The sequence below is a fragment of the Salvelinus sp. IW2-2015 genome, linkage group LG27 (genome assembly GCF_002910315.2).
Source record: "Salvelinus sp. IW2-2015 linkage group LG27, ASM291031v2, whole genome shotgun sequence".
Classification (NCBI taxonomy): domain Eukaryota; kingdom Metazoa; phylum Chordata; class Actinopteri; order Salmoniformes; family Salmonidae; genus Salvelinus; species Salvelinus sp. IW2-2015.
The window spans coordinates 17807075-17817692 of NC_036867.1; the positions used below are offsets into that span (position 1 = coordinate 17807075).

Here is a 10618-nt window from a genome sequence, read left to right on the forward strand (position 1 = left end):
TGTCAGCCATTAAGCATGTTTGTGATGCTCTGGATCGACGTGTAAGACCGCGTGTTCCAGTTCCCACCAATATCTAGCAACTTCGCACAGCCACTGAAGAGGAGTGGGACAACATTTCACAGGCCACAATCAACAGCTGGATCAACTCTATGTGAAGGAGACATGTCGCGCTGCATAAGACAATTGGTGGTCACACCAGATACTGAGTGTTTTTTTTTCATCCACGCCCCTAACCTTTTTTGAAGGTATCTGTAACCAACAGATGCATATCTGTATTCCCAGTCATGTGAAATCCATAGATTAGGGCCTAAAGAATTTACTTCAATTGACAGATTTTCTTATATGAACTGCAACTCAGTAAAATCGTACAAATTGTTGCGTGTTGCGTTTAAATTTTTGTCCAGTGTAGCCACAGAAAAATGTTTGACCCTTGAGTATACTTCCTGCATGTAACTTTAGCTCAGCTTGTTTTATTTCATTTGATTATGTAAATGGGCATATTTAACAGAAATGGGTCTCCAACATATGACCTTCACACTTCCATTCATAACTATTTCCTTTGATTTTGCAACATCCCTAGGATCCGTGTTTTGTCTAAATAATAACGTGAAACCAAAGTAACAAACGCTAAATTGTGTATTCTGTGCAAGTCTTTTCATATGTGATACAATTTCGGTGACAATGAATGCAAAGCAAAAGTTGACGGTTGGGGCTTTGGAGCTGAATATTAATGGTCTTCGTCAGAATCACAGACATACCACAGCAGCTGATATAGTCGACATCACAACCAAGTACGAAAGTTGCAGGCAGATTAATTGACAGTTGAAATGAGACTCTCAACCAGGTTTCAGTGTTTATGACACATCATGAACACAGTAGTCCTTTCACAGGGAACGTGAACAAAATCGGAATAATGATCTGAAGAAAATCATTCTCCTTCAATGCCCTTCACAGTTTCCTTTGTTTGTCGCTTCACCCTTTCCATAGATATGGCTGTGACATCTGTCATGTGTCAAGACTATCAAGTGTCGTGTGTTCTGTTTGCATGAGTTAAAAGCTTCTTCTCTCTCTCTCTCTCTCTCTCTCTCTCTCTCTCTCTCTCTCTCTCTCTCTCTCTCTCTCTCTCTTCTTCTTCTCTCCTCTGCTTTCTCTCTCCTCTCGTCTCTCTCTCTCTCTCTCTCCTCTCTTCTCATCTCTCTCTTTGCCTCTTCTCTCTCTCTACTTCATCGTCGCTCTCTCACATCTCTCTCTCGTCGTTCTCTCTCTCTTCTCTCTCTCTCTCTCATCTACTCTCTCTCTAATCTCTTTTTCAACTGGAGGATCGCTTCAAATCATCAAGTTTCCTGTGACAGACCTGTCTGAGCTCTGCTGAACACTGCTGAACATGACCCAGCCCAATGTGAGCCTGGTGACTGCCAACCTCAGCGGGGCCCGGGCCAGGGCCGGAAGCGACGACCTGGGGTATGGAGCAGGGAATTTCTACCGTCCGTTCTCAGTGTTCAGCGTGCTAACTCTCACCCTGCTAGCCATGCTGGTGGTGGCCACCTTCGTGTGGAACCTCCTAGTTCTCCTCACCATCCTGAGGGTGCGTACCTTCCACCGCGTGCCCCACAACCTGGTGGCCTCCATGGCCATCTCGGACGTGATGGTGGCCGCCCTGGTCATGCCCCTGAGCCTGGTGCACGAGCTCAACGGGAGGCTGTGGAAGCTGGGCCGCGTGCTCTGCCAGGTATGGATCTCCTTCGACGTGCTCTGCTGCACGGCCAGCATCTGGAACGTGACGGCCATCGCCCTGGACCGCTACTGGTCCATCACCAGACACTTGGAGTACACGCTCAAGACCCGCAAGAGGATCTCCAATGTGATGATTGCGCTTACCTGGCTGTTGTCCTCCGTCATCTCCCTGTCGCCGCTGTTCGGCTGGGGGGAGACCTACTCGGAGGAGGGCATGGAGTGCCAGGTGAGCCAGGAGCCCTCCTACACTATCTTCTCCACCTTCGGAGCGTTCTACCTGCCGCTGTGCGTGGTGCTCTTCGTCTACTGGAAGATCTACAAGGCTGCCAAGTTCCGTATCGGCTCGTGCAAAACCAACACCATCACGCCTATGGCTGAGGTGATTGAGGTACTTTTGTTGCTACAGTATAGTCTTACCCAGCGTGTTAAACTGGTTGAAGTTACATCAAAATGATGTTATTCATACCAGTGTCTGGTTGTGATGATGTCTTCTTCAACCAGTTTTGCCTGCTGGGTGGTTGGATGTTTCATGTGGGATCCACATGATGAATTACCAGTAGACTAGCTTGACATTAATATTCAGTTGATGTTATTATATTATTATTATTACATTGACACACTCCTAAAGCTCCTCGGGCAATTTTGCCAGACTTAATCCATCAACCTCGACCAATGTTCAGATAATGGTTGCGCATTCGAACACGATCTAAAAAAAATCTCTGAATGTACCGCTATGATATCAGTGTCCTTAAAGCTCTATCATATCTGCTCGTGAGTGCATATCACATTATCATTGACTGATGAGACTGTACTGTAGCTCTCAAATTGGTTGCTGGGCAATTAGTGGAAAACCATGTCATCTGTATAATATATTCTGAGCTGCGCTGTGATGCTGCTGCAGGGCTGTGGGATATGCATTGTTCTTTAACGCTTATCAGCGTGTACTGTATCTCATACTCAACAGACCAATTCACCTGGAGGCATACACAAGTGCATGTATGCACATAGGCCCCCACACACGTGCACATCCGCACGCAACGACACAGATCACAGTCAACATGCAAAAACAACCCCTTGATGTGAAGGATCATCTTTTTTTCAAGGATCTTTGGCTTTTTTCACACTATCTCTCTCACACACACACACAGAGGGAAGAAACAAAAAGAGAGTAACAAGTGAGGGAGGCAGTTGGTATAACCCCTGTTAATCGCTATAGGCACAGTGGCCTGTAAACACCCAGCATGTTTAACAAGGCTAGGGACCACTGCGCCTTCCTCACCACAGCAGCTCCCTCTAATCAGCAAGGACTCTGACAGAGTCCAGAGACCCAGGCTGTGTCCTAAATGGCACCCTATCCCTATATAGTGTACTACTTTTTGACCAGGGCCCAATGGGCTCCGGTCAAAAGTAGTGAACTATATAGGGAATCGGGTGCAATTTGGAACGCAGGCTCACTCGACAAGCCCAAACTAATTTATTAAATCATGCCATTTATTTACTCTGTTCAAAGGGAGCTGCCTCCATGCTGCCTTCAATCTCTCATGTTATATACAATAGGCAAACAGAAAACATAGGCCTTTGAGCTTGGCTGGTTTGTTTTGAGACTAAGGGGAGAGAATTGGCTGGTACAAAACAGCACCAACCTATTAAGACTACAGACAGCTATTTCAGGCATCCACCGACTGATTTGGAAACACCTCATTCGTCAGTTAAAAATAGACTTCTTATAGCCTGGTAGGTCTTTGGAATTTCATATATTCAATAATACCACAACAATTATTCACATAATACTGAGCAGCCATAAAATAGAAAAACGAATTGGCGCCTAACGACTATTTATCACCATACACCCGCTGTAGACACCCCATCTACAACAACATAGCTCTGGCAGTAGGAAGCTCTCTCATCCATTTATATGCAGATGATACAGTCTTATACTCAGCTGGCCCCTCCCCGGATTTTGTGTTAAACGCTCTACAACAAAGCTTTCTTAGTGTCCAACAAGCTTTCTCTGCCCTTAACCTTGTTCTGAACACCTCCAAAACAAAGGTAATGTGGTTTGGTAAGAAGAATGCCCATCTCCCACCGGTGTGTTTACTACCTGTGATGGTTTAGAACTTGACGTAGTCACCTCGTACAAATACTTAGGAGTATGGCTAGACGGTACACTGTCCTTCTCTCAGTACATATCAAAGCTGCAGGCTAAGGTTAAATCTAGACTTGGTTTCCTCTATCGAAATAGCTCCTCTTTCACCCCAGCTGCCAAACTAACCCTGATTCAGATGACCATCCTACCCATGCTAGATGACGGAGACGTAATTTATTGATCGGCAGGTAAGGGTGCTCTCGAGTGGCTAGACATTCTTTACCATTCGGCCATCAGATTTGCCACCAATGCTCCTTATTGGACACATCACTGCACTCTATACTCCTCTGTAAACTGGTCATCACTGTATACCCATCGCAAGAACCACTGGTTGATGCTTATTTATAAAACCCTCTTAGGCCTCACTCCCCCCTATCTGAGATATCTACTACAGCCCTCATCCTCCACAAACAACAACCGTTCTGCCAGTCACATTCTGTTAAAGGTCCCCAAAGCACACACATCCCTGGGTCGCTCCTCTTTTCAGTTTGCTGAAGCTAGCGACTGGAACGAGCTGTAACAAACACTCAAACTGGACAGTTTTATCTCCATCTTTTCATTCAAAGACTCAATCATGGACACTCTTACTAACAGTTGTGGCTGCTTTGCGTGATGTATTGTGTCTACCGTCTTGCCCTTTGTGCTGTTGTCTGTGCCCAATAATGTTTGTACCATGTTTTGTGCTGCTACCATGTTCTGCTGCTGCTATTTTGTGTTGCTACCATGTTGTTGTCATGTTGTGTTGCTACCATGCTGTCTTGTCATGTGTTGCTGCCATGCTATGTTGTTGTGTTAGGTCTCTCTTTATGTAGTGTTGTGGTGCCTCTGTTCTCGTGATGTGTGTTTTGTCCTATATTTTATTTGTATTTTTAAATCCCAGACCCCGTCCCCGCAGGAGGCCTTTTGCCTTTTGGTAGGCCGTCATTGTAAATAAGAATTTGTTCTTAACTGACTTACCTAGTTAAATAAAGGTTAAGTAAAAAAATAAATACATCTAGTTTTCATAGAAATGTATTTGACAGTCAGATATCACCCCCTTGGACTGTGGTCTTTCAGCTGAATTCATTTTGTCATTCCTTTTCTATGGAGGAAAGTTAGGCTGTTTTCGATTTGGTACTACAGTTTGTATACATGCGTCTTTGGCTCAAGGTCAGCACAGTTAACAGCGTGGACAAAAGGAGTCATGACTCTGGGGCGTGAAAACATCTAAGCACAATGGACCATGTATACCACAATAGGGAGGGAGCCCTACCGGAAATTTCACATACAATTACACCCACTGGTCACAGACGTCAGTTCAACAATTCATTTTGATTGACTAACATGAATTCAACATTAAATCAACAAAAACTTTACCATGTCATTGATTTTAGTTTAGAAGTTGGGTGATAAAAATACCAAAAATACAGAAATTCCTTTATGTTGATGACAGTGGAAGCAATGTTGATTCAACCAGTTTGGGCCCATAGTGCACATTCCTTTTGCAATTCTAACATGTCCATGTTATTAACCTGCTTCCAATGCATTTTTAAATGTATTTAAGAACAACAACAAAAAATAGCTTTTCAGGTGTTTGTGAATATACAGGCGGGTTTAATACATTTTTTTACGCGGTACAATTCAAGTTGTGTTACAATAACATTTGTTACAATGTAATTTATTGTATTTCCAACATGTTTTAACATGAACATTTCTGGTAGACTAGCCTACCTCTGAGTGGACTGGAGGTAGGTCTGGCCTTACTTTCAACCCATCTCTAAATGCAATCCCTTAGCCCCCTGGTGTGGCTCAGTGGAGTAGAACCACTGTGATCTAATAGGAAATGATATTAATATTTATTCTACCGTTACTTGGTATGCAAAAGGGATCCGCTATGATTAATCCAGTTGAGTCTATGAAACAACATCAAACATCATTACTATTGCGTGTGTATTGTGTATGACTTAAGTTTGCACGTCTTAAACTCAACAGTAACTGCGTTCAGTCACTTAGTTACTGCTAGTTAGCGTCCTCTTTGTACAAACAAATTACATTTTACATTTTGCCAAGAAAACTTTAATCTATTGACTGGAGTCAGGCTTTCATATATCACAGTCCCAGATTGGCCATGCATGGGATCAAAAGGATAGTTTTAACCATGTGCATCATTTATTTTGGGCTGTGATGTGTGGTATGACTGTGATGTGTGGTATGACAGTTAAACTAAGCGTGTGAGGCATTTATAATTTGTATTCTTCAAGAATCCATGGCTATATATCGTTCATTTAGAAGTACACAAATTGATGTGTCAATGCCAGATTGACCCTTTAAACTGCAATATTACACTATTACACAATATTACAGCAACTTACCCCCAGCCACTGTGCTTTTAACCTCCTACCCTCTGCTGCAAATTGATTATTTTGATTGTTTGTTTTATTGTTTTAATTGACCAGGCCTACCTCCCAAATGGCACCCTATTCCCTATTTAGTGCACTACTTTTGACCAGGGCCCATAGGGTGTCATTTGGGACGCAACCCCAGATGTGATCTGCTGGGAGGAAAGTGTAGGTTTATAAACAGCTCATGCAGAATGACCTGCAGGGGTCAGGTGTAGAGAGAAACACTACTCCATCAGGCTCAACATAAGGATAGATTGAAGCATGGTGTTTTCATTCCATTACTTCCATTTAACAGCACTCTCTGTATGAGTCACAAGTGCAGGTTGATGGCTTGAGTTCTGGCAGGAGGTTGTAGTTTATGCAAATGTATCGTTTGGCTCAATGATTCATTCATTAGAGGCTATTTTGCTTGTTTTTGCTTGATTTGTTCATTTGCCTATTGGATTCAGCTGGCTGACTGGTTGCTCAATTAACTAATTCATGGCTGGTTCTTTTACTAATGTGAGTATCGATTGGTTGACTGATTGACTAACTGACTAGTTGACTGAGAACAAAATAAATTGTGGATTACAGTGTCTCAAAAACGGTAAAACGGAAAGCCTGCGACAAACACTGACTGATTGGTCTGTTCTTTAACTTATTTTAGTAATGTGAGTATCAATTGGTTGACTGATTTGATTGACTAACTGATTGACTAACTGGTTGGCTGACTGATTTGATTGACAGGTGAAGGAAACGTCGCGGCAGCCCCAGATGGTGTTCACAGTGCGCCACGCCACTGTGACCTTCCAGACGGACGGCGACACGTGGCGCGAGCAGAAGGAGAAGAAGGCGGCGCTGATGGTGGGCATCCTGATCGGAGTCTTCGTCCTCTGCTGGATCCCCTTCTTCCTCACGGAGCTCATCATCCCGCTGTGCCACTGCGACATCCCGCCCATCTGGAAGAGCATCTTCCTGTGGCTGGGCTACTCCAACTCCTTCTTCAACCCGCTTATCTACACCGCCTTTAACAAGAACTACAACAACGCCCTTAGGAACCTGTTCTCCCGTCAACGCTGAGGCTGAGGGCTAAAGGCTGAGGGCTAAAGGGTGAGGGCTAAATGACAATGAGGGCTAAAGGACAAAACAGATCATGCCAAATAGCGGTTAAAATCAGAGGGTGGCCGTTCAATTGTCTCTGACCACAGAACATTGGCCATCATTTTCTGTTCATTTAAATCTAAGGCTGAGGCTGGGGATAAGGCAGAGGCGGAGAATGGGGGCTGTCTTGAAAAAACACACCATCACATGATCAAATTGATGTCACAGGAATGGTGTTGAGGGGGGTAACTTTCCTTAGATACACCATAGACTGAAAACAAAATAAATATGGTGATCTCATAAACCATAGGACTCAACTACAAACCATGGCCAGCTAGCACATTTGGTTCCTTGGAAGTTTTGGGAACGTACATCTTTGGTTTCCCATTGGTTCTGGGAATGAAGCCATACGTTTCCTGACTGTTAAAACTGAATGTTTTTTAAACGTTCTGAGAATGGAAGTGAAAATTTCACCTGTTCTGGGAACTTACATTTTTAGGTTGCAGAGAGGTTGTGAGAACATTTTTCTATTGTTCCCTGAATGTTAAATAACACTGCTAGTTTAACTCCAAGCACATATAGAACATAATTTGCTCAGGCATTAATCTTGCAAACACATTTCTTTCTTCTTGTGGCATGACGTCAGTGAGATTCAAACCTATGATCTTCTGCTCTCTATCCATGGAATTAGTCCACTGCACCACCAGGATGGAACTAGCTATTCATTTAAACAGACCCTATTTCAAAGGAAACAAGCCCTCATTAAGATCAGGTGTGGCCAATTAGTAGGTGCGGCCAAAAAACCTGAGCAGACTTAACAAGATTTTTGTTGATTGTGAGAACGGAATGTATATGTTTTTAAATAACATTCTTAGAACGTTCTGGGAATGTTACTAACATTTTCTTGTGTTTTTTATGGAAAGTTTTCTTAATGTTCTGAGAACATGACTTTAAATAGAATCACGAGGAAACCTGTAGAAAACGTTATGCTGAAGTACTGACATGTCCACAGAAGAATATTGTTTCTTAAAGTTATCTGAATGTTCTGAGAACATGACTTTTAATAGAACCATGAGGAAACCTGTAGGAAGCGTTATGGGAAGGTTGTATGCAAAATAACTATAGGACAACCACGCTCTCACCAAGCTCTAAGAAACATATGGTTCTCAGAACGTTATTTGATAGCTGGGTATATGATCAACAAACCGTGGACTACATTGTAAAATATGGAGTAGATAACAAACTAGGAACCACATTACAATCCGTGGATTTGACAACCATCAATTCACTCCGTAGCTTTTGAACTATTGATTTTCTCTGTGAATAAAACAGATTGTGATCCACAAACTGAAGTCATCAAGCGTTATTGTGATCATCTTGTAACTGACGTACACCATATTGAGAAAGTAGCACTTTTAGATTGCTGTGTCCAAATAAGATAATCCTGTATCAAAATGAAATAAACGCATCAAAATGAAACAGGGGTTGATCATAATCTTTACTCTCAATTGTTTGAGATCATAAAAGTCACAGGTGTCTTCATATTATAGAGAAATCTATTCTGATTGTTGATGAATTGTTTGAACACAAAGTTGGATATTGAGTATGACAGGCATTGTACTCCTCTAGTGTCAACACATATGAATTGGTTGAGCTTAATTTGAGTGTAGTAGGTTCTAGTGAGACGTTGGTGATGGAGAGAGGAAAGCCAACGTTCTTTCTCATGGACTGTCACATTTGAAGTGCCTCTCATGACTCCACACATTCCCCCATGATAGCTGATATTTACTTACCACATCTCCTCTCTGGCTCTGCTCCGATCCCCAGCTGGAAATGCAAATAGCTGGAAATGCCCAGTGAGCCAACCCCACAACAACATATCCTTGTGGTATGGGGGATGTGTTTGTATTAGCTGCATGGTGGAGAGCGAAAATTAGAGTGGTTGGTTGTGTTGTGTGTGTGTGTGTGTGGTGTGTGTGTGTGTGTGTGTGTGTGTGTGTGTGTGTGTTGTGTGTGTGTGGTGTGTGTGTGTGTGTGTGTCGTGTGTGTGTGTGTGTGTGTGTGTGTGTGTGTGTGTGTGTGTGTGCGCATGAGTGTGCGCATGAGTGTGCGCGTGTTGTGTGAGAGAGATAGAGGATTAGGGGGTTACCCACCATTGGCCCTTACCTCCGGCAACACTCCCTCACATCTCCACTTCAAAGGGGATACGGTACTTCCTCCTTGGGTAGAGTGGGACGGCGGATGGGAGAGGTGTTCGAATTGGGTTGTCTGACTCATCTACCTGGCTGTCCGTGTCCTCTACCGCTCAGGTGTTTCCTAACAGAACAGTAGGCTATTGAAGAGAGGGGATCCAGAGATTGTCAACACAATATATTCAGTAAAGGAAAAGTTAACGTGCTAAACCAGCATCTTCCATTAACAAATAGAAGGGGTGGTTGGATCGAACCAAAAACACAACAAATGAAAAGGTCCACACTTGAATATAATTTGCAATTGATAATATTCTGATGATGAATTATAAGTGATAATAAACCACACGCATACGTTTCAGCTTGCACCTTCCTCAATGTCTCACACACCACATACCGAGGAAGGGTTTGCATGACCTAGGAAGTTTGCCAGCTAAAGCTAGCTAGCTAGCTAACATCAGCTGGCTTCATCTGTCCTTTGCCCACCCTCAGTCAAACCTCAAGCACTGAGTAAGCATTGGCAATCTCATATGTCTGTTATGTTATCTGGGAAGACAGATAAAGCGACATTTATATATATACTGTATATATATATATTCTTTACATTCAATGTTAATGTAAATCACCCCTTCAAGTTCCTTACTGTCACAATGTTTTGATTTATATTTGTAATTGTTTGTTTGTAATTGTATGCGACATCCAGCTTTTAGCTGCCATCGTACAGTGCAAACTAAATAAAACTAAATGAAAAACTAAAAAGCAATGCTAAAATACCTGCCAGCCTGCCCTCTTTCCACAACTCTACTTGTCAAGATGGCCTCCCTCTCTGCAAGTGCATGCCAAGATCCTACCACTACATCTAGCTAAGTTATAACAACTAGCTCGAAAATATCAAGTTCTTCCCCTACAGTATGCCAGCTTGATTCCAGTAAGTTGTGTGTGCTTTAAAAAAAAAAAAAATGTCTTGCCTTTCGTGAACTAAGATTGACTGCTACTTTAGTGAGAAAAAATGTACTTACTACGACTGAGATGTGTGGTTGTCCCACCTAGCTATCTTAAGATGAATGCACTGTAAGTCGCTCTGGATA

At 42.8% G+C, this 10618-nt stretch overlaps 1 protein-coding gene across 1 annotated transcript; it reads left to right on the plus strand.

The window, feature by feature from the left end:
• Window positions 1–1350: 1350 nt before the first annotated feature.
• LOC111953282 (5-hydroxytryptamine receptor 5A-like) lies at window positions 1351–8831 on the plus strand. Its single transcript, XM_070435449.1, has 2 exons — window positions 1351–2113; window positions 6988–8831. Exons 1-2 carry the CDS (start codon window positions 1385–1387, stop codon window positions 7318–7320), a joined length of 1062 nt encoding a protein of 353 aa, XP_070291550.1. The 5' UTR covers window positions 1351–1384; the 3' UTR covers window positions 7321–8831.
• Window positions 8832–10618: the final 1787 nt, after the last annotated feature.

Coding starts and splice junctions, on each gene's coding strand:
- LOC111953282 (XM_070435449.1), top strand. CDS start 1,385: ATGACCCAGCCCAATGTGAGCCTGGTGACTGCCAACCTCAGCGGGGCC. Junction 2,114..6,987: donor CCATCACGCCTATGGCTGAG/GTGATTGAGGTA, acceptor TTTGATTGACAG/GTGAAGGAAACGTCGCGGCA.